This window comes from Mauremys mutica, chromosome 10, assembly GCF_020497125.1.
Source record: "Mauremys mutica isolate MM-2020 ecotype Southern chromosome 10, ASM2049712v1, whole genome shotgun sequence".
NCBI classification, from domain to species: Eukaryota; Metazoa; Chordata; order Testudines; family Geoemydidae; genus Mauremys; species Mauremys mutica.
Genome location: NC_059081.1, coordinates 19,046,783 through 19,072,177, shown reverse-complemented (window position 1 = coordinate 19,072,177; position 25,395 = coordinate 19,046,783). Strand labels below are relative to the sequence as shown.

Here is a 25,395-nt window from a genome sequence, read left to right as displayed (position 1 = left end):
AAGATCCTCTCTCAGAAGCTGGAAAATTAAGCTAGCAATAAAAATACTTTCATAGCTTCAGTTTTCCCAAAACACATTTGAATATTTGCATTTTTAATGTACTGTAACTACAAATAATTACTCCAGCAATGCAGTCAACGCTGCATCTGCAAGAACCTCTTTCTCCCAATACCTTTTATTTGTAACCTGGCCAAAATTATTCTTCACACAGAAGACCTTCCGTGTTTGCATGCCCACTCCACAAGTAGCTTCTCCATTCCAGCTAATGGTAGCATTGAGGGCAGTTACCAAAGTGTCTTCAGAACAAGGACCCCATGGAGATGTTTCCCAATAGAGCTGTGTGCAAATGTGATCATTACATAAGCGATACTCCTGTAGGGCCCGGTGAGGAGGACAGGGTTTCCCACCTGAAAGTAGTGAAAAGAATAATATATTTATTATTATAATCAAGAGAACATTGTGGATGGATACCACATGTGGATATATAAAGTTTGTTTTATGAGAAAGAAAGAAAGAAAGAAAGAAAGAAAGAAAGAAAGAAAGAAAGAAAGAAAGAAAGAAAGAAAGAAAGAAAGAAAGAAAGAAAGAAAGAAAGAAAGAAAGAAAGAAAGAAGTTGGTCGGTTGGTTTTTGACATTTATGGCTATAGTAACAGCCTTCCAAAATACTGCTTCCCCATTAAATGAGCCTTGAACAAAATTGAATTCTGAGGAACAAACAATGGAAACTGAAATGTGTGAAGTAGATTTCCAATTTCCCATGCTGCTACCACTATTCATAGGCTAATTGATTCCATTTAAATGCCAGCATCACCCTGGCTTTCCAACAACTATATTTAAATATTACCTTTATAATATGTTCACTCTGACAGATACAGCAATTTCCTGCCATATCCTTGTGGCACTGTGACAGAATACACCTGTGTTCACACCACCACACTATTATAAGAACATTTCTACAAAGGTATGCCTGGTGAGGTATAATTTAAAAAAAAACAACTCATAACTTTCTGATCGATAATATGAAAAAAATGCACATAGCAACATTATATGTAAAGCTATGAACATAAACTGAAATCATGACTGAAGTATATTTCCCAGATAAGGCTGGGGAGTGGCTAAACCAATTCCTCAGAGACAAAGGGCAAGCTTATGCCTCAGGCAGGTGTCCACAAGGCTGATGGACAATTACCTGCCGAGTGGCCATTCTCTGAAAACAAAGGGGGCAGGGACAAAAATCTACATTTTAGCAAAGAAACAGCATGGAGTTTTCTTTCTTCATTAAAGTGTGTCTCATCTTCTCCCACGGGAAATGCTTCTCAAAGGGGGGGGCAGGACTATAAAATGAAGGGGGTAAACCCCCCAAGACACCCCTCTCCCTATCCACCTCACTCTGCACCTGAGAAGACAAAAGGAAACAGCCACTGGACTCTAGGGGACGGGTCCTGTCCTGAGAGTTTGGTCAGCAATCTGCTGGAGCATATGGTGAGAAAGTTTGCTTTGCAATTAAGAGTTTTGTAAATAGATACTACTAAACATTTTATCTTTATTTTTCTTTTAACCATTTTTGACTCTATGCCTCATTACTTATGCTCACTTAAAATCTCTCTTTGTAGTTAATAAATTTATTGTACTGTTTCAGCTAATCCAGTGTGTTTAAGTTGGAGTGTCAGGGTACTCTATTTAAAATAATAAGAAGGCATATTATTCCCTTAAAGAAATAACAGACTTAATATATTTGTACAGCCCAAAAGAGAGCTGCACAGTACAGGATATACATTTCTGGGGGAAGATCCAGGACTGGGATTGTGTTGCCAAGGCTAGTGAGAGCCAGGGTATAGCTGGCAGGCTGCATTTACACACAGACACTGAGGGCATGGTTGAATGATGGAAGGCTGTTTGTGAGCGGCCCAGGTGGGCGCTGCCACAGCAAGGCATTGCAAGGCACCCAAGGCTGCAGAGCAGGTGTGACATAGCCCCCCATTAGTCGGGACTGTGCCCTGGTATGTCAGAGACCTTTTTGAATTATGTTTAAATATCTTTGATGTCTATTGTATTAAATGAATGGTTTATGTATTATTATGGATCAGGATTGTATGTACCTTCTCAAGGTGAGAGATGGGACAGATGTGAGATCAGGATTTGGGAAGGGGGGCTTCAAAGGACTATATTGAACAATGTGCTAGACAAGAATGGACTTTCAGAACAAATATCAAGTGGCTTTCCTGGGGAATAGCTAGGGGGAGATGAAGGCAAATTTCCTACCCCCAGTTATGCAAAATCCCAAACTTTTGAAGTTCCATCCATAGGAGTAGGCCATTGTCTGCTGATCACCTGTTACATGAGGCCAAGATCAGAGGTCCAGAATGTACAAAGGAAACAGTGAAATAGTCCTGATTGTTCCGGTTTGGAATCTGAACTTGTAACCATGGGGAAAACCCAGTAGTGGGTTTTGAAGAACTGACACCTACCAGAGCCCGAGGTGATTGCAATATGCTCCGAGAGATTAGGGAGGCTATACAAACAGAAAACTCAATAATAATGAGGGATTTCAACTGTCCTCATATTGACTGGGTACATGTACCTCAGGACATGATGCAGAGATAAAATTTCTAAACACTATTAATGACTGCTTCTTGGAGCAGATAGTCCTGAAACCCCCAAGGGAACATAAAATTCTTGATTAAGTCCTAAGTGGAGCACCGGATCATGTCCAAGATGTGAATATAGCTTAATCATTTAGTAATATAATTAAATTTAACATCTTGGAGGGTGGGGGGCAGAAATACCAAAGAAACCTACTATAGTAGCATTTAACTTCAAAAAGGGGAATGACACATGAATGAAAATTAAAATGAAATTAAAAGAAATAGTCACAAGAGTGAAATGCCTGCAAGCTGCATGGAAACGTTTTTTAAAAACCATAATAGAGGCTCAAATTAAATATATACCACAAATTAAAAAAAATAGTAAGAGGACCAAAAACGTCATCATGCCTAACTGACATAATAAAAGTGGCATTTAGAGGCAAAAAGGCATCCTTTAAAAATTAGAAGTCAAATCCTTCTGAGGAACATAAACTCTGGCAAGTCAAGTGTAAAAGTATAATTAAGCAGGCCAAAAAAGAATGTGAAGAACTAGTAAAAGACACAAAAACTATAGGTATTTTTTTAAGTAGTCTGCCAAACAATCAGTCAGGCCACTGGACTATCAAGGTGCTAAAGGAGCATTCAAAGAAGACATCGCCATTGCGGAGAAGCCAAATGAATTATTTGCATCAGTCTTCATCTCAGATGATGTGAGGGAGATTCCCACACCTGAACCATTCTTTTTAGCTGATAAATATGAGGAACTGTCCTGGATTGAAGTGTGAGTAGAGGTGGTTTTGGAACAATTTGATAAATTAAACAGCAATAAGTCACCCAGCAATAAGTCATCAGAACCAGATGATGAAGCAATAAGTCATCAGAACCAGATGAAGAAACTCAAATACGAAATTACAGAACTTCTAACCATAGTATGTAACCTATTGCTTATATCAGCTTCTTTACCAGATGACTGGAGGATAGCTTCGTGACACCAATTTTTTAAAAAGGCTCCAGAGGCAACCTTGGCAATTACAGGCTGGTAAGCATAACTTCAATATCAGGAAAATTGGTTGAAACTATAGTGATGAACTATGTATCTGATAATCCTGATGAACATAATTTGTTGGAGAAGAGTCAACACGGTTTTTGTAAAGAGAAATCATGCCTCAGCAATCTACTCATTCTTTGTGGGGATCAACAAGCACGTGGATGAAGGTGATCCAGTGAATATAGTCTACTTGGACTTTCAGAAAGCTTTTGACAAGATCCATCACCAAAGGCTCTTAAGCAAAGTAAGCTGTCATTCGGATAACAGAGAAGGTGCTCTCATGGATCAGTAACTGGTTAAAAGATAGGAAACAAAGGGTAGGAATAAATGGAGAGAGGTAATAGAGGGATCTCCCAAGGGTCTGTACTGGGACCAGGGCTGTTCAACATATTCATAAATTATCTAGAAAAAGGGGTAAACGGTGAGGTGGCAAAGTATGCAGACAATGTAAAATTTCTCAGGATAATTAAGTCCAAAGCAGATTGCAAAGAGTTACAAAGGGATCTCACAAACGCAGGTGACTGGGCAACAAAATGGCATATGAAATTCAGTGAAACAGCCTCACAGTCTGAGCCCCATGAGCCTGAGTCAGCTGATATGGGCCAGACGTGGGTTTTTCTTTGCTGTGTAGATACACCCTCTGAGTACATTTCTCAGACATGAAGGAAAGCTCTGTATAAGCTTGAAAGCTTGTCTCTCTTGCCAACAGATGCTGGTCCAATAAAAGATATTACCTCTCCTTCCTTGTCTCACTAAAGTCATATTATTGTCCTTTTCTCCCTTTTTATCCTGATAGACAGCAGTATTTATCTTTTCCTGGTATTGTACAGTAGACTGTTTTATTCATTGTTCAGAATGTTCAGAAAGACTTGTGGCTTTTGATTGTTATTTATGTTTTATTTCTTTTTGAGAAATTCAAAGTCTTCAGTTCAAAGCATTTCACTTCTATTTTAGGTTTTCAGATCATATATTCTTGTGATTGTAGAGCATGCGTATTTGCACATGTATTTTCTTTCAAATTAACAATTCTGGTTTTTATTTTGCTTTTGAAATTCTGCATCTATTTTGTTTGCATTTCAGAACATATTGCTACCTTCATGGGAAATATGCAGCTTACTTTAATTTTTTATTTTAATAATTTGCCACCTTTTAGTCTTTTTTAATAACAGTTGCCATTCTGTCTATACTTATATAGCAGTTTTCATCCCAATGTTCTTTACAAACTTTAATGGGGGCCATTTATGTGAATAAAGATAACTCATATGAGGATGCATTTGCAAGCTTAAGCTGACACACAAACATAACCTGTGGTTTTAATGATGATTTCTAAATGGTGTTTAATAGAGATTTTTCTTTACTTGTGGGGAAAGTATGGTTAAGCACCAAGTTAGTTGCACGCATTGCTGACAATAAAGGTTATTTTTTAGAACATAGACAAGGCCTTAGAGATCTGACATCCAAATGCTGACCCAGTACTTCTTAGTCTGTCATATCTGATGGAATTGTCACCATCAGATAGGACACAGACCATTTTTAAAAATGATATTGGTATTTTCTGACTTTCTGTTGCATAGAGAACAGCAATGGCCCAATCCTGATCACAGATCTGCACATGCTAAAACCAAGAAGTTGTATGAATTCTGTGCTTGAGAAGAAGCCTTTGTACAAAATTGTGCCAGTAGAAGAACCACCATAATGTAGTCCACCAGGTGTGTTATTGTAAGCCAGAAACACATGCCTAATGTATGTGTCTTTGAAGAGCCAGAGAAAGGGACGCAGCTATAAAGCTATTTACATCATTCTAAAATTCAAGAACCCGGAGCACATTTGATGACTCTAATATATATAACATGTTTTTGCTTTTATAGTATCTGATTTTACACATATTTCTGTTCTCTTCTAGACTGGAACTAATATGCTTCTATACAGTTACATAGGTATCGAGAGTTTGTGCCATACATTTATTTTATGTGTGTGTGTGTGTGCATGCGTGTGCACACGCGTGTGATTCCTCTTTTAGGGGTGGCAGATCCTCAGCTGGTGCAAACTGTGATAACTCTTTTGAAATCAATAGAGTTATGACAATTTCCACTAGCTGAGAACCTGCCCCTTAAAATCAAATAATCCACAGAATAAAATGTATTAAATATCTTTCATTAAAACATAGTTATATTGGCAATGGGTATAATCTAGCCACACAGATTAATCTTTGCACAGATTTTTGTAAGTGCAAAGATTCATCTCTGTGCGAAGTATTATTAATTATGACTATAATATTGGTGTTTGGGTCTTATCCAAATGCAGTTCTACTCACCCTCCCCTGGCAGTGCCAGGATAGATTTAGTTCTGCTTTGTTTCCCCTCTGCATTTTTACTGGAACATGAGTGGGAACAAGATGACCATTCTGACCAGTCATTAATGACACAGTCCATCGCACACGGTACTTCACAAACCATCGTTTCAGGATGGAGAAGCTCTGAGCAAAGGGTATGTGATACTTCTTCATCTGAAACAAACAAGACAAAATTAAGCATAAAAAAGTGGGGTGAGTTTGGGACCATTTTCAACAAATATGTTCTATGTTGCATACACAATCAGGCCTGATCTACACTAGGAAATTAGGTTGGTATAACTACATTGCTCAGGGATGTAAAAAATCCACCCCCCTGACCAACGCAGTTAAACCAACCTAACTCCTGGTGTTGACAGCACTAGCTTGACAGGAGAATTCTCCCATTGACCTAGCTATCACGTCTGGTGATGTCAGGGCCGGTGCAAGGAAGTTTTGCGCCCTAGGCGAAACTTCCACCTTGCGCCCCCCCCCAGCTCGCTGCCGACCCCTGCCCTGAGGCGCTCCCCCCGTAGCAGCTCCCCCGCTCTGCCCTGAGGCGCCCCTCCCCGGGGAGCCGTGCAGCAGCTCCCCACCCCAGCTCACCTCTGCTCTGTCTCCTCCTCGAGCATGCCACCCCCGCTCTAATTCTCCTCCCCTCCCAGGCTTGTGGCGCCAAACAGCTGATTGGCGCCGCAAGCCTGGGAGGCAGGAGAAGTGGACCAGCGACGGCATGCTTGAGGAGGGGGTGTAGCAGAGGTGAGCTGGGGTGGGGAGCCCTGCGGCAGCTCCCCATCCTCCCGGCCCGGGGAGCCATGCCGCACCTCCCCACCCCAGCCTCCTCCCCAAGCACACCGACCCTGCTCTAATTCTCCTCCCAGGCTTGCGGCGCCAAATGGCTGATTGGCGCTGCAAGCCAGGGAGGAGGGAGAAGTGGAGCGTTGATCGTGCGCTTGGGGAGGAACGCTGTAAAAAAAAAATTGGTAGCACTGCTTTTTGGTGCCCCCAAATCTTGGCGCCCTAGGCAACCGCCTAGTTCGCCTTAATGGTAGCACCGGCCCTGGGTGATGTACGTACATCAATCAATGGGAGAACCCCTGCCATCGGTGTAGGTAGAGTCTTCACTGAAACACTGCAGCAGCATTGCTGCAGATTTTTAAGTGTAGACAAGTCTTAAAATGTGTATACGTGTGTAGAACAGTATGGAAAAAACTGTTGAAAAGAAAGCACTAAAAGCGTTTGACATATATACACTTTGAAAAAACAAAACAAAAATTTGTTTTAAGTCTGATATTTGATCTACAAGCTTAGGCCAGCTTCTGGGGAATTGAGAACACTGCTAATAACTAAGCCTTTTAGATTTATAAAAATCTAGGAGATGGCAATCATGAGGGAATGAAATGAATAACCTTCAGATGGAACAATACAAATCACTTATTACCAGGGCCCCATATTTACCAAAATTCTGCAGCTATAGGATTTGTATCCAGCAATGCAAATTGTATATGCCCCTTTCTTGCTTGCACAAACCAGGGAGCTGATGTTTTGATACCTCTGCTGGAGCGTAGGCAGAATGAGTGGAGTGCCAGTTCCTGGAGTACTTCTCACTTAAACCTTAAGAGACATGGCTATGTCTACACTAGGAAACTTACTGATGCATCTGCACCACTGTAAGGTCTCCTGTGTAGCCGCTCTATGCTGAGGGGAGAGAGCTCTCCCGTTGGCATAATTAAACCATCCTCAATGAGTGGCAGGAGAGTGTCTCCCACAGACATAGCTCTGTCCACACCAGTTCTTCTATTGGTGTAAATTGGTATAATTTTTTCACAACCCTGAATGACATAAGTTTTACCGATAAAATTGCTACTGTAGACATAGCCTAAGCAAACAGAGCTGCTAGATCTCACATAGGAGAGGAGAGAGACTGCACCAGGGAGTCCAAGGGAACCATGAACAAATGTGGGATACCTGGTAGCAATGCCAAGATTGTAATCCCTGTGGCAGGAGGTGGGCAGAGCAATGTAAAGAAAAAAAATGGAGGAATGAGAGTGAGAGGACATGGGTGAGAGAGCAGAAGGTTGAGGCCAGAGATGGTAGGCAGACGAAGTCTATGGAGAGGTTTGAAAACAAGAAGAGGGCTCACAGCACTGAACTGTTAAGGCTCAGTGTGAAATCATGACCCCATTGAAGTCAACAATAGTTTTGCCATATTCTTCAGTGGAGCTAGGATTTCACCCAAAACACAGAACACACAGGCCATGACAGTATGTGATTAAAAACCCCAAACAAAGCACACAATGAAAACATAGTGGAGGAGTAAACACGGCATTGTGTTCAGTTAATTTATTTCTTTAACAAAGATTTTCATAACCTCACTATCAAGCAACAACATTTCTGATGTCAAAATTACAATTAAGAACAAAATGAAATAATAGCAAGTCTCTAAGACAATAGTGAATTTAGGGTAATGATGAGAGATTTCCCTAGGAATGAGAGTTGAGGGTTAGATTGTCTTGTCCATTTAAGCTCAGTGCAAATCAAGAGGATGGATCAAAGGTGGTTCTAAGCCACCTTTATGCCCCTCTCGCCAAATCCTGGGGCTTTCCAGGGTCATTGATGCCCAGTTGCCCTTAGCCTGATAGCTGGAGATATCAGGAGCATGGTGACACGCTAGTCACACCTCTTTTCTTTCCAGAATGCCTCCTACATGAGAGAAAGTGTGGGGATGGAGTACAGCTGCTACATCAGTTCTATCACAATGAAGGATGACACAAAGAAGATCCCCAGGTAGCCAGTTAAGATGGATTTCCAGCTACTTTACACTACTGGTCTGATGCAAAGCAGCTGGATCATAAAAGTCTACATTACGGTGACCAGATGTCCCGATTTTATAGGGTTAGTCCTGATTTTTGGGTCTTTTTCTCATACAGGCTCCTATTACGCCCCACCCCCGTCTCGATTTTTGCTGTCTGGTCGCCCTAGTCTACATTAAGACTACCACAAATCCCCTTTTCAATATGCATCTATTTACCAATTGTTGTTAGAGATATTATTTTTTCTAAAGCAAGATAAAACAAATGAATAGCTTCATTTAAAAAATAATGGAGCAGAATTTCTTAATCATTTTATTTGTAACTTCGTTACACAAACCATATAGGAATCTTGAACATTCCATATAACATTGAAATGTACCTTTTTGCAGACATAATTTGTTGTTGATGGAATTTTATCTCACAAACTATAATTGTAAATGGATTCAAAAGAAATGTGGTTAGCTTTGTTGAATCATTCCCCTGTAAAACTTTTCCTGACCCTCCTGTTTAATTATATGAATGGATACGGGTGTGTACGCAAAATATGTAGGCCGGCAGGAAGACAAGATTTGGTAACTTTGTTGAATCGCTCTCATATCTGAATTCTTTAAAGCTCAGCTCGAGCTCTTTATGAGTAACAATCTCACTTTGACTGTTACATCTTTCACCTTTAGGATAATTGCAAACCTTTCCTTTTAGGTTTCTTTACCTCATATGAATCTAGGAAAAACACAAAGGAGTACCTATGCCTAATTAGAAGTAGGGAAAAATTAAAATTTAGACTGCCAGCTGCAAAAGAAAGCTGGCTTTTCCCCACTTCACACATTATGGGAGTTGTGTGTCTCGCAAGGCAGCTGAGGATGCAATTATAACTAAGAGGGTAGAAATCTCTATTGCTTTTGCAAGACAACACATGTACCAGTGAGTAAATAAGACAGGCAGGGCTACTAGTGAGACTGCTTAAAGCTGTCAGTAGGACCACAGTAGTATCTGCATTCATATCCCTCAATAATGACAGACTCATTGCCCTTGAGGTACAAATAAAACTTTCCAAGCATGGTATGAGAAGTAATAGAGAATCTAGCAGGCAGACTATAAGAGACATAAAAAATATTTTATTTTTGTCCTCTCCCTCAGACTTGACATCCCTGATCACTCTATTATTCTAGCCTGCTGAATAATAAAATCAAATCCAAAAACCTCTCTGAAAGAGAGCCTCTGGTCCTGTTGAATTTAGGACTATTTCTACATTGCACTTGGCAAGTTCCTTTCTCTCTACCTACAGACTATGTTTAATCATTCCCTCAGAAGAGTCCATTTTATCACCCTTGGTCTGGATGCTAACATCATGCCTATACCCAAGGTGGAAAAAAACAAAACCTTAAGCCACGCTTCAATTATATACTTGTCTCCCTAAGTCATTATGATACCCACGTCCTTGCTAACATTTTGACAGCTTGCCTCTGCAGCAGTGAGTAACATACATGTGTACATCCAGGTGAGGCTGGATTTTAAGAAGTCATTGGTGCTATAATGCTAGAGGATTACATAATTTAGGTGAGTATCTGCATTCATCTATCCTCTGTTATTTATATTCATAGGAAGAAAGCATTCAAATAGTCAGCAGCAGAGTTATGAGCTGGAATGGACTAACTGGGTTTGAGGCCAAGATGCCATGCTGCAAGCACCAGCTCCCCCTTTTCTTCTCTCACAGGGCAGGGAGTTGTCTACATTACATAGTGGACTTGAGGCTTGTGAGTGGCTGCCGATGCTGGACAGAGAAGCTGGGCCTCAGATCAAAAAGTGTTGGTTTTTGTTTCTGTGCTTGAACCCTCGTTGCCTTTGAAAGCATCTGTGCTGTGCCTTGTACGGTCTGTCTAAAATGTTTCCAGACCAACTAAAACCATTTGAACAAGATTTAATCCTCTTGATGCAGAATGTGGTGGTAAGTGGATCCTGTTTTTTTTTCTTGATTTTTTCCAAGGGGTAGTTTGTGGCACAAGAATTCAGGTGTCTTGCATAACGTAATGGACATCCTGATCCTAAGCCCCAGTGGCATATTAGCCACCAGGCCACCATGCCCAGAGGCCCTGGCTAATTAGGGGGTCCTGGAAAAATGGGCACCCCTCACCCTGGCCCGCTCCTCCCATCTGGCACTCCTGCCAGGAAGTGGGGTTGGGGCGCTGGGGGGAGGGGAGGCTGCAGACAGAAGGGGTGGGGAGGGGCCCCGGCTTGCTCTGGCCCAGGGCCCCACAGAACAGTAATCTGTCTCTGCTAAGCCCACTGAAATCCATTCAAGTCTTTCTATTGACTTCAGATCAGGCCTGTTGAGAGTATGTGCAACTTCACTCAGATCATGGCATCGCTCTCATCAGGGATGAGTTATGGCAGGATTCTGCTCCCAGCTTGGAGGAGGGCACTTGTACTCATTAATTTTGAATTCATGAGGGAGACAGCTATGATGTGCCACACGTACTGGATGAGAGAGCGAGCCAGGAACACAACCACCCTCTCTAATTCTTCACCCTGACTACTACTTCTGACTCCAGCCAAATGACAGTGACAGCAGCAGCACTTTGAGTGCAAGTTCATGGCTCTCCCACTTCAGCAGAAAGAGGCAGATTTCAATGGTTTGATAGATGACTTTGCCACAAAATGCATAAAGATATTTTAAAACATTTGCTTAACTGATTAGATTTTTAGTCATATTCACTGTGTGCACTTTTTAGACTGCTAGCAAAATAGATTCTGAGAAAGATAGCATATAAAAAATATATAATGGGCATTTTTTATTTTCCATGGAAAACTACAACAGGGTACATCTGAAAAGACGACTCCGAGTTTCATGATTTCCCTTGGATGCAGTAATTTCCCAGAGTTTACTGACTGGACCCATGTTTATCGTATGCCAACTGCTGTGATGTTTGTGTAAAGTTAAATTATTGCTCATTAGTAATCAGAGCCACAAAATATATATATTGTTTTAAAAAGCTGATGTTTATGCATCAGAATCAGATAGGGAAAAAGGAACATGGGCACTTTTGTGGGGGGAACCCTTTGGTTAACTGGGGCTCTTCAGTTGGCCTGGACTGGATCCAAGTCCCATTTAATCTAACCTACTGCTCTTATCACTCCCTTCATTTGCTCTCTTGAGATCCCAAATACTTGATCAATTTAACAAAAGGTCTCTTACATTTATTTGACATGGCAGACAGCCCAGAATTAGTCCCAAGAAATGATGTTTAAACTCTTTGAAGAAGATTTTCTCTGCAATTTACAGATAAAAAGTTGGTAGCATTTGGTCTGGGCAATATTTTCTTCTTCCCAATTCTGAGGGCCTACAATGGATTTAAATGGTGTACAGGCCTCATGAAGACCTGCCTCAAAAGGGTGAAATGCATCCTTATTCCGTTTGTGGTATAGATGTAGTTGGCAATCAGAAAACAACGGGTAATAAAACTGTATGTTCAAAAGACAATGGCTGGCATATTAAGTGGGGGAAAAATCACCTATTCTAATAATTGGAAACAAGCTATTTGTTGACAAAGCATTGAGAATGTAAGGGCTTACACCTATAAGCTACCGTTTTTAATGGCTACATTCGATTCCCAACCCAAACAATAACTTTTTGACACTACTTTTCTGAATTCTTTCATGTTGGGAAATATCTGAGATCCTGAAAAGGATGATTATAATGTTTTGCATGCTATTACAGAAGGACAGCACCTAAATACTAGGTGATTAGAGCTAAATAAACATGATCTAATCTATCAAGATACTATATCCTGTCTTTCTAAAGACAACCATAACAGGCAATCAGTCCCAGTTTCTTAAAGTCAGCGTCCAATAATCTGAAACAAAATTTAAGGATCGCCTAATGTCAAAACCATAGATGGAAAATGTGCATTACAAAAGCATCTGGCCACTGTTTTCAGAGCTGAATGTCATTACAGAACTGAACAAACACTCCTGAAATCTAGGGAAATCCAATTCTGGATGTAAATTTTGCAGCTTGGCGCGGCCCATTTCAAGTAATTGTAGGTGAAATTATTCCCAGCATGGAGTTGCAGCACAGGAACAATACATAGACTTGGAAAGATTTGATCTTTATTGTTAAATGTGAGTGATTTTACTGTATACACATAAACAGGTGAAAAAATATTTTCAATTATGATAATAAAAAAAAAACAGATAGGCAAAGTAAGAAAATGCGGCTTGACACTTAACATTTGATTTAAGGGTATTTACTTTGTAAATTTTGGTATGTGATTTGACTATTTGTGTTTTAATGGTTACAAATTTTTAACTTTTTGAATCTCAATGTCTACCTGACGCTAAATAATTATTATATGACCCCTCCCCCATTGTGTGACCCTCCTACAATTTCCGCAACTGTGACATTTTTAAATCAATAAACAATTTTTTAAAATGTCTAAAAATAAACATTGATCTTATTAGTTGAAATTATTTTAAAAAAAAAACCCGAATTCTGCCATGCCTAACTATACATGACTTATGTATAACTCAAAATTAGAGCTAAGTGGAAATCTGAATCTACATCCTACAAGAAATCGATATTTTGATTTTTCCCCCATCTGAAATATTAACTTTTTACACAGAATGAAAAATTTCAGTTCTGAAATGTCTAAATATTTTGTTTTGACATTTTTGGTTAAAACAAAATATTTTGACATTCCCAAATCAAAACATTTGTTGCAGTTTGTTGAACGGACTCAAAAAGTTTCATTTTGAGTCAGTTCAACATTAAACTGCATCTGCCTATGGTGCCACGGTACCTCTTGGGAGTTGTAGTTCTGGTACATCCCTGTTCTATTCATTCCCTCTGAAGCACCTGGCACCAGCCACTGTCAGAAGGCAGGATACTGGGCAAGATAGACCATTTTTATGTCCTCATTTTTCCTACGGGTTGGCTCCCTGGCCAGACCACATCTCCCACGATGCACGTGTCCAAATGTAGTCTGGTCAAGGAGCTAGACCCACAGAGCAGAGCAGGGGCATGAAGCACCCAAAGCACAGCTCCCATAAGGCACTGCTGAAACAACAAGGAGATGCTACTTAATGTTGAATCAACCTGAAATGAAATATTTCATTTTTATTTCCTTGATGGAAAATCTATTTCTATGGCAACATTAAAATATTTCTGTGGAAATTCAGATTCTGCAGAAACTGCATTTTCCATCAAAAAGTCGTTTTAATAGAAAATTACTGATCACCTTATCTTAAAATAAAGTTTCAGTTGGACATAAATGGTGTAAGCGCTATAACTGTCAAATATGCCTTGGAAATGTATTGATAACAGCTACAGTTCTCTTTCTACCCTTTTACTTATCTGTAGCAACTACGAACACCATCAATTACCCCAATGCATATTCTAAAACTTTAGCTTCCTCTCAGAGCCAAAGACAATGAGAATCAAATGTACACACCATCACTACAGATGTGACATCCTCGCCTGGGGAACATCAATTAAACTGAAGTTGAAGTACGTTGAAGTACATAATTTTGATTGATAAGAAGTCTTCCAACTATTGTTAGTCCATCAAACCAAAGACTCCCATAATTTACAGGTAGATAAAACTTTCATCTCTCCATCTTGCAAAAGAGAACCCCTACTGGGCAACAGACAGGAATAACTGCCTCTTTTCCTGTGCTAAGTGCTCTTTTGTTTCCTATACATTAACAAAGACAGAAATGACTGTGAAAAAATTAAGTTTAAACCAGCTAGGAATAGCTTGCTGGTGACACATAAAACTAAAAGTTCCAGAGGTCAAACTCCCTAATACCCCAAGATGCCCAATATAGATTTCATCCCAAATTAGAAATTGTATATTTGTCTGCCTTATGAACCAGAAATACAAATCTCTATATATGAATAATCTGCTTTGTTCCTCCAATGTAATGTCGCATATCCCAGGACAAGCCCTGAAAAATGTAAAGAGAAGCTACTAGATATCTAATCTCTCTAGTAAGATGAGAGACTGTGCAGACTAGGAACTATCACAGATGTCTGGTTTCTCTCTAAAGAATTGTTACACTCCTGAAATGATATAAATTGTATGACACCAACAGTAAAAAGAATATTGAAAGATATACACCTAACAGGTTATAACTTTGAAATATTAAAAGAAATTGCTTAAAAGAGGGGGCAATTCCAATTCATATCTGGGCTAATATTGAAAAACAATTTTGGAAATGAATCAAACATAAAAAGCTTCCGATAAGAAACAGATTGAAGAAATTTGTTATAGACCCATGCCATCTACTGGATATCAACAGAAGTAGCAGAGAAACTTAGGGCTGTTCTACATTTACCTGGGGATCAACGTGTGGCGATCAATACATTGGCAGTCAGTTTAGCGGGTCTAGTGAAGACCTGCTAAATCACAGAATCATAGAACTGGAAGGGAGGTCATCTAGTCCAGTCCCCTGCACTCAAGGCAGGACTTAAGTATTATATAGACCATCTCTGACAGGTGTTTGTTCAAGCTGCTTTTAGAAATCTCCAATGATGGAGATTCCACAACCTCCCTAGGCAATTTATTCCAGTGCTTAATCACTCTGACAGTTAGGAAGTTTTTCCTAATGTCCAACCTAAACCGCTCTTGCTGCAATTTAAGCCCATTGCTTGTCCTATACTCAGAGGTTGAGAACAACAATTTTTCTCCCTTCTCCTTGTAACAACCTTTAATGTACTTGAAAACTGTTATGTCCCATCTCAGTCTTCTCTTCTTCAGACTAAGGAAACCCAATTTTTTCCAGTCTTCCCTCATAGGTCACATTTTCTAGGCCAGGGATCGGCAACCTATGGCACCTATGCTACCTGCCGGAGCAGCATGCCATTAAAAATCCTGCCCAGCCTGGCCCGCCCGCTCTTCTCCGCCCTCCGCTTCCCCCGTGGGAGCAGGGGGCAGAAGCATAGGCATGCGCACGGGGTGTAATGCAGGGGTGAGCAAATGGCCCCACTCTCCTGGTGCGGCAAGCCGCGGAGTCCGCGCTCCCGGGCCAGAGTGCCCGGCTGAGCACATCAAGCCACCGGCCTCTCCCCCGCCTTCCCTCCTCCCTTGGAGCCATGCCACCGCCAAGCACGCAGCGCTCTGGGGGCCGGGGCTGCACACTCCCGTGGGGCAGTGTTTGGCTCTGCAGGGAGGCAGACACACTCCCCCCTCCCCTGGAGCCATGCCGGCGCACGCACAGAGCTCTGAGGGGCAGGGCTGCCCGCTCCTGCAGGACAACATGTCTGGCTCTGCGTGGAGCAGAACATGCCACTAGGAGCCTCATGGTAAGGGGTCTGGGACCATTGGATAAGGGGCGGGGGCAGTCAGGGGACCGGGAGCAGGGTGAGTTGGACAGAGGGTGGGATCCCGGGCAGGGTGGTTAGGGGCAGAGGGTCTCTGGAGGGGGTAGTCAGGGAGCAGGGTGGGTTGGAGGGGGCATGGGAGTCCCAGGGTTTGCAGAGATGAAGTGGGGGTGGGGGCTGCAGAGAAGAAGGGGATGCGTGGAATAGGGGCATATCCCCCCACACACTCCCCAGCCCTCTGCCTGGAGCCCTGTGTCCCGTGCCCCACACACACCCCAGGCCCATGCCTGGAGCCCTGTGCCCTGCGCCCCGCACACACCCCAGGCCTGAGCCCTGTGCCCCGCGCCCCGCACACACCCCAGGCCCAAGCCCTGTGCCCCGCGCCCCGCACACACCCCAGGCCCCTGTCCTGAGCCCTGAGCCCTGTACCCCCCTCATACACACCCAGCCCTCTGCTTGACTCCTTTACCCCCACCCCCATGACTCCAGCCCTGACTCTGGCACCCCACACATACTCAGCCCCCCCCCTCCGCCCTGACACCTGCACCCCCCCTCACATGCCCCCAGCCCTCTGCCCTGACTCTTGCACCCCCCCACATACCCAGCTTCCCCACACCCCATGCACCCCCCCACATCCTGACTCTTGCACCCCCCACATCCCCTCCAAGCACCAAACGGGAGCTCCTGGCAGGGGCGGCTCCAGGCACCAGCTTAGCACGCAGGTGCTTGGGGCGGCCACTTCGGAGAGGGGTGGCACGTCCAGCTATTTGGCGGCAATTCGGCGGAGGGTCCCTCACTCCCGCTTGGAGCAAAGGACCTTCCCCTGAATTGCCGCAGATCGCGATCGCAGCTTTTATTTATTTATTTATTTATTTATTTATTTTTGGCTGCTTGGGGCGGCAAAACCCCTCGAGCCAGCCCTGGCTCCTGCACACACATTCCCACCTGCACCCCTTGCACCAAATGGGAGCTTCCCAGGTAAGTGCCCCACACCCAAACCTCCTGCCCCAACCCTGAGCCCCCTCCCTCATTCTAGCTCCTGGCCAGACCCTTCACCCCCAGCCCTGTGCTCAGTGCAGAGAGAGGAAGAGAATGGGCCAGAACCAGGGAGAAGGTAGGTACCCACTGTATGTGGGCAGGGCCAGGACACCAGACTGGCAGCGGGCTGAGCGGGTCCGGTAGCCGGGATCCCAGCTGGCAGGAGCTGGCGGATGGAACCCCTGAGCCGCTCAGCCCACTGCCAGTCTGGGGTCCCAGCTGCTAGCCCTGCACAGCCTGCTGCCAGTCTGGGGTTCTGGCTGCCGGACCCTTGCCAGCCGGGGTCCCAGCTGCAGGCCCCGCTCAGCCCACTGCCAGCCTAGGTGAACAGAACCACAGAACAGCAGCGGGCTGAGTGGGCCAGCGGCATAAGATCAACATTTTAATTTAATTTTAAATGAAGCTTCTTAAACATTTTGAAAACCTTGTTTATTTTAGAACACAACACTCGTTTAGTTATATAATATATAGACTTATAAAGAGAGACCTTCTAAAAAACATTAAAACGTATTACCAGCACGCAAAACCTTAAATTAAAGTGAATAAATGAAGACCCAGCACACCACTTCTGAAAGGTTGCCGACCCCTATTCTAGACCTTTAATCATTTTTGTTGCTCTTCTCTGGACTTTCTCCAATTTGTCCATATCTTTCCTGAAATGTGGCGCACAGAACTGGACACAATACTCCAATTGAGGCCTAATCAGCACGGAGTAGAGTAGGAGAATTATTTCTCATGTCCTGCTTACAAATACTCCTGCTAATACATCCCAGAATGATGTTTGCTTTTTTTGCAACAGTGTTACACTGTTGACTCATATTTAGCTTGTGATCCACTATGACCCCCAGATCCCTTTCCACAGTACTCTGTCCCAGGCAGTCATTTCCCATTTTGTATGTGTGCAGCTGATTGTTCCTTCCTAAGTGGGGTATTTTGTATTTATCCTTATTAAATTTCATCCTGTTTACTTCAAACCATTTCTCCAGTTTGTCCAGATCGTTTTGAATTTTAATTCTATCCTCCAAAGCACTTGCAACCCCTCCTAGCTTGGTATCATCCACAAACTTTATAAGTTTACTCTCTGTGCCATTATCTAAATCATTGATGAAGATATTGAACAGAACCAGACCCAGAACCAATCCCTGCAGGACCCCACTCATTATGCCCTTCCAGCATGACTGTGAACCTCTGATAACTACTTTCTGGAAACAATTTTTCAACCAGTTTTGCACCCACCTTATAGTAGCTCCATCTAGGTTGCATTTCCCATTTGCTTATGAGAAGGTCATGTGAGACAGTATCAAAAGCCTTACTAAAGTCAAGATATACCACATCTACTGGTTCCCCGCATCCATAAGGCTTGTTACCCTGTCAAAGAAAGCTATCAGGTTGGTTTTGACACAATTTATTCTTGACAAATCCATGCTGACTGTTATTTATCACCTCATTATCTTCTAGGTATTTGCAAATTGATTGCTTAATTATTTGCTCCATTATCTTTCTGGGTACAGAAGTTAAGCTGACTGGTCTGTAATTCCCTGGGTTGTCCTTATTTCCCTTTTTATAGATGGGCACTATATTTGTCCTTTTCCAGTCATCTGGAATGTCTCCCGTCTTCCATGACTTTTCAAAGGTAATTGCTAATGGCTCAGATATCTCCTCAGGCAGCATCTTGAGTATTCTATGATGCATTTAATCAGGCCCTGGTGATTTGAAGATATCTAACTTGTTTAAGTAATTTTAAATCAACTGCAGATCACTCTCCCGTCAACTCCTATACTCCACCTGAATGAGAAGCACAAGAGGAGTCAACAAGAGTCTCCCATCGAAACAGCGTAGTGTTACCCTGAAGTTAGTAGATCTAAGTACATCAATTTCAGCTACGTTATTCACATAGCTGAAGTTGCTTAACTTAGATCGATCTCCCCCCGTAGTGTAGACAAGGCCTAAGAATACTGACAGCTGAGGGTAATTTGGAAAGTGTCCAAAGCAAAATAAAGAGGATTGCCATTCTTCAGCAAAACAGGATATAGAAGCCTAAGGTCACTGTGTGGATCTTAGAGTTGACTGAACAGACAAATAAGCTGCAGAATCTAGAAGTGCTATTGGACATGCGGATAACATTGATGAACAGCTCTCCCACTCTTCCCAGGTTAACAGGACTAAGCAGCAGCAGTGAGATATCGTGTCAAAGATTATATTTCTCTTTCTATTCTTTAATACAAACAAATGACAGTTATCTTATTGAGTCTACACTCTTATTAATGAGTCCTCAGGTAACTACAGTTTGGATTTTAACAAATGCTGTAAGCATGGTCTCCTTTGTAAGCCCAAGAAAATTGGCCTAAGAGATCTAAACAATAATTTTAAGCAATTGCTTTTGATATTTAAAATTTGTCCTGTTCATACCAAACCATTCAAATAGGAGGGACCAAGCTCCTAGAAGTACCTTTAAGATAAATACATCCTTCCTCCTTGGAGAAGGACTGGAAGTATGCTAAATGTATTAGAAGCACCAAAGAACTGATAACTGGCAGTTATAATGAATGTAATAAGGATTCTTGGTGATTTGTATTGTTCCTTGGTTAGTTGCTGGGTTCCAAGACTGGTCTATGTTAATTGCTTACATGAATGCACATGTACTTTGTATTCAGTACATGCCTAGAATGTTCACTAGATCTACATTTGATTGAAGAACTGTTGTTGTATGACTAGGTCAGGGATCGGCAACCTTTGGCATGCGGCCCGTCAGGGAAATCCACTGGCAGGCCGGGACGGTTTGTTTTCCTGCAGCATCAACAGGTTTGGCCAATCGCAGCTTCCACTGGCCACAGTTTGCCGTTCCAGGCCAATTGGGGCTGCAGGAAGCAGCAGCCAGCACATCCCTCGGCCCACACCACTTCCCACAGCTCCCATTGGCCTGGAATGGCAAACCGCGGCCAGTGGGAGCTGCGATCGGCCGAACTTCATGGACGATGCAGGTAAACAAATCATCCCGGCCCATCAGCGGATTTCCCTTATGGGCTGTGTGCCAAAGGTTGCTGATCCTTGGACCAGGTGGTTCTGGGTGAATTAATATATGTTTTGAATGGTTAAGAGCATACTGTCCAAGGTAAAAGTTACACTAAGAAACTAGCATTAAAAATTATAAGCTAACACTCCCTGGTATCTATAAAAGGGTTTTTCCTAATAGCTCAGTGATTTGAGCATTGGCCTGCTAAACCCAGGGTTGTGAGCTCAATCCTTGAGGGGGCCACTTAGGGATCTGGGGCAAAAATCAGTACTTGGTTCTGCTAGTGAAGGCAGGGGGCTAGACTCAATGACCCTTGGAGGTCCCTTCCAGCTCTAGGAGATAGGAATGGAACTTAGGAGATATACCTATGTGGGCTATAACACTTATCAAATTGGCAAATCTAATTTGTTAGATTTCAGCTTCAACATTTAACTGGCACCTTGGCAAAGTCATAAAATTGAACCCCGCTCCAGCTTATAGTGGTGCCCGGCTGTGTGCTGGCCTTCTGCACCAGAGGTAATTCCACCCTTTATAGTTTTTCAGCTGTACCTGGAAAAAAGGAAAAATGACTCCTGCAAAAAATGTTGCATATTTTAATGACAATTACCAGTTCTCCATCAATAGTTATCCTTGTATCACTTCACATTTTCCACTGAAAATAATGACAGTCTTCTAAAATACTCTGCATATCATAAAATGTTATGGCCCGTTTGAATCTCAGAAAAGAATGCCAATAAACTTGGTTAAATGTTTGCCTATTACAGAGGAAAATGTCAGCAGACAGTAGTAAATTCTGAAAAATTCATAGTGACTTTATGCCAGTTCACTAACAGCAATTGCCTATCTCCTTCAGGGAAAAGCAGTTTGCTGGCAAAATCTTGGCCTAGCCATTTATCAGTTAGTGGAAATATTAAATTTAAAAGCAATAACAATAAAAATGTAACAATAAAAGATTGGATGTAGGCAATTTTGGATATATTCAGCTCGTAATAACAATGCATGAATTTTTTCATGTGGCAACACCAAATTTAGACAAACACACCAGCTGATTTCTGAGCTAAGTTTTATTGCTTACACTACCTCTCAAACTGGAAGGCCAATATCACTTCACAGAAATTCTTACCTATCGGTTGACTTTTTCTAATGCCAGTCAACAGATAAGAACCTCTGTGAAAAGTATTGTCAGTTTGTCACTGAAGGCAGCAGCATGTGGAATAAGTCCAATTGCAATGGTCCATCACTATTATCAGGGACCAGTAATAGAAAGAAAGAATGAAAAAATGAATAAGAAGATTAGGGGCAAAAATCTACGTGTAAAAACAAAAGTGGAAAATAAAAAAATATTGCACAAGAGAGACAGGAGGAAATCTACACTAATATGTTTAAAAAGAATCACAGAAAAAAGCAATTAAGCAGGTCACATAATCACAGATTTAAGAACAAAAGAAAAAAATTCTTAGTTAAAAATGTGGTTATGGAAGAAAAGAGTGTGAAGAAAAACTCCACATAAAAAAAGAGAAGAGAAAAAAGAAGAGAAAGGGAGAACGTGATGGGCTGAAAGAATAGGATGTAGAAATAGATCCTCAGGTGAAAGAAAAAAATTATACTGGAATTGTAGAATGTGTACTAAAGGAAGAAGAAAACTAATAATGGAAAAAAAGAAAAGTAAAGGATCAGGAGAATAAGCAAATGAGAACTAAAACTACTGAAGAGAGTGTGAAAAAGCAAGGGACTAAGGATATGTCTATACTGTCACGCACAGCATATGGGTGTGAATAGTAGTGCACACCAAAGAGCAATTTTGTAACTCCCCCATGTGGACCCTCTGGGGGCAAATGAAAAGGTTCCTAGTGTAGTCCTTTTCAACGGGATTACATTAGTGATAACTAGGAACCTTTTAGTTTGCACTTGGAGGTGTTAGAGTGCAGCACTTTGGTGTACACTGCAACTCACACCCCCATAGTTTGAATTGTGGATATTGTAGAGATGCAAAAACAAAGAGAAAAAACAAGAAAAATGTGTCTAGAAATGGATAATCACAGTAAAATATGAAAAGCAATCTCCCTAATACCTACCCCACTCTCCCTGCCTATGCCCCCTCAGCTGTGCACAAGTGGGCTCCAACATAATTGCCGCATTAGTGTCTAGGCACAAATGGCTTTGCAGTGTAGGGAATATAGGTGCAGATGTTTTTCTTCTCTGTGCATCCCCCTCATGCAACTTAGGTCATTCACCCTCAACAACTGTGCTGGGTAATCAAAGAGAAGGTTATGGTCTGTAGTATTTAATTCAGTGCATCAGCCCAAGGTAGCAGCAAATGAATCACCAAAAAAAGTTTACAATGCCCTTTCTGAAGTAAAAATGAACTGTGACTGGGATGCCCGGGAGCCCACACTGAGAATGCTTATTCAGGGCAAACTGCAAGGAATAGAGCAGACAATCCTCAAAACAGGTGGTTTATTCTATAATTAGATTCATCAAGCCAGTAACAAAACTCAGTAATACCATATTGGTTACCAAGAAGCTAAAATACAGTCCCCTTTAAGCAATCCAACCTTTGGCTCCCACCTAGACAGCCAAGTCCAATATAGTGAGAGGTTACTAAAAATCTCATTAACCATATAGAAAGTTCTACCAATCCCAAGAAATCGAACATATGGCCCACCAGGTCAATGAATATTTCAGATCTCACCCAAATACACATTTACAGCCAATCCCTATTAACTAAATCTAAGATTTATCAAGAAAAATAGAGTTGCTATGGTTAAAAGATATACAGATATGAGTCAAGTTCTTAGGTCAGTTTCATAGCAGAGATGGCAAGGCTGCTGATTTGTAAAAGTCCTTTTAGAGTCAATTTAAAAAGTTATAGTCGAAAAGACAGTCCGTGTGCAGAGTTTGTTCAAATTCTTCCATGAGAATTCCAGGGTGGATCCAGAGTAAGCTTGGAGACCTAAATCTTGTGGGCTTAGACTTTCCCTGTCAAAGTTTAAGCAGATCTGAAATAAAAAGGGTCAGGCCCAGGGCTTCCTTTATAGCTGAAGCAAGTCGGATGTTGACAGGTAATCCTACCACCTGGACTTTGATGAAAGCAAGCCGACAGTTTGATCTCTATTCAATGGGTCCTTTCTCAGACAGTACATTTAAGTCATCCAAATTACTAAAACAGTCCACAGATAGTTTACTATGTAAAATTACAAGAGTCAAAGAAAATTGAGGTCAATAATATTATACCACGTCCCATCTAAATGATAATATCCCCTTTTGATCACTGAATCAATAGAATACTGTAATGAATCATTGAAGACAGGCACAAAAGTTTAGCATCTACAAGCTAATTAGATCACATTGTTAAACATCTAACAAGATAAACACAGACAAATACAATTAGTATCTACTCTTGATTCTCTAATAATACAGACCTACATATTAAAGATTCTAGTCTATTTAACATGGCTTTCATAACTATCTACAAGGATGGTCCTGTTTATAATTTCAATACTCTTCTAATATATCCCTAAGGGTTGCTTCCAGGTCACCCAGCCTGCTGATTACTTAATCCTCACTGGCTCAGTGTCACACAAACATTTTCTCTGTGGACAAAAGTGTTAAAAAGCTGGGCCCTTCGTTCATATCCACAAGGGGGACAAAGTCTACAGAGGGAAAAAGCATAAAATGTTGGTGTGAGATTTGTTTTCCACAGTCCTTGGTATGTTTAAAATACCATCCTTTCAGGTCTCATTCTTTGGTGTTTAGTGGAATAATTATTAATATTTATTTCTAAATTATTTACTTTTTTGAAGTGTCCAAAAGCATGCCAAGCACTTCACACTACAGGTAAGTGTCACACAAGCCCTAACGAGCCGACAGTCTATTTTCAAACAAGACAACAAAATAGCAATGTAATAATGAGGGAGAAGGACTGTGTTAATACCAGTAAGATCACACAGCTATTCAGCAAAGGCATGTGCACAGTATGGTGGAACAAGATTTATTTTTCTGCCTTCATTTAAATAAGTATATATGAGAAAATGTCCTGTTGACTAATTTCTTCTGTACAGCACAATAAAAATGGGCCTTTGGGAGGGATTTGAATGCAGAGCAAACTAGTTTGGGAATGACCTTCCATAAATAGGGGGCGGTGGACATGAAACAATATTACAAAATTATCACTAGTCTCAAGGTTAAAAAAATGACTTTAAAATGATGAAACTGCATTAGCTATGTTACCTGAAAAATGCTTATTTATTAGTAGCTGGCCCCTATATATTTATTGTTAAGCTCAAACACAGCCAGGTGCTTAAAGAATTTGGTATTCATGTACATGCTGCTCTTGGGAGTGAAAACAAAGGGACTAATTCTGGCTTGCAGTATGCATACACAACTCCTCAGGTGCATCTGAAAACAAAATGAAGATGATTGTATTCTTGGAGAAAAGTATGTAAGCTTAGGTAGTTGCTCCTAATAATTAGTTAACATTGCATATCAATTTGAAAATGTAAAGCACCCTGTAAGTACTAATATTATCCTTATTAGGTTCTATTTCTTTTCCCTCTGTCTTTAGAGCTTTTCTTTTTCTACAACTGCTCCTGCTTGATATAAATTGTGGAATTTATGCAGGTGGGTTGATCAAATCTGATTATGATTAAGTTTTGTTGTTGAGAGTGCCACAGTAGTCTAACTGAAACAGGTGTACTTCTATTTTCTTCTCTATATTGCTTTGTTTAAAATGTTAATCAACATAAAATTTATGTAGGAAACTTGTATATGGACAAACTGGATCCACTAAAGTATTGTGTGCTTTGAAGAGGTATATTCTTGAATATTTAACAGAAAATAATGGCTGTGAGTGGGCTGCTTTACCCAACTAAAGACATGGTACATGCAAATTTTAAGTTTCCCGGGTAGAGTCCGAAGGAGTCCCTGTTCTGGCTGTGGCTTTTGAGCATTATTGCAAATAATAAATAGTGACAATAGTGCTTTTTATTATCAGTGGACATCTTTAAGTGTCTAAGTACCCTCCCTGTGTGCAGAATTCAGATACCATCTTGGTCCTCACGCTACAAAGTGTTAGAAAGATCCACATTGTGGTACATGCTCTCTCACAGATACTTTACTTTTGTTCTTTCTTCTTTAGTTCTCAATGAAAAGAATGAAAATCAGTCTAACTGAAAGCCTGTGTGTACAGAAAAGTGTGATGATGCCATTCATGCTCACTGCCTGGCTGTGATTATCAGAGGGAGTAGTGTA

General features: G+C 41.4%; 1 protein-coding gene across 2 annotated transcripts in view; it reads right to left on the bottom strand.

Annotated features, from left to right (window-relative positions):
• Positions 1-25,395, bottom strand: part of THSD7B (thrombospondin type 1 domain containing 7B) — a 529,157-nt gene that overhangs the window by 226,956 nt on the left and 276,806 nt on the right. For both annotated transcript variants that reach the window (XM_045031779.1, XR_006582520.1), the window contains exons 8-9: positions 5,949-6,140; positions 173-407 (exon numbers count right to left, since the gene is read on the bottom strand). In XM_045031779.1, coding sequence (XP_044887714.1) covers positions 173-407; positions 5,949-6,140 — 427 coding nt within the window. The remainder of the gene's footprint in view (positions 1-172; positions 408-5,948; positions 6,141-25,395) is intronic.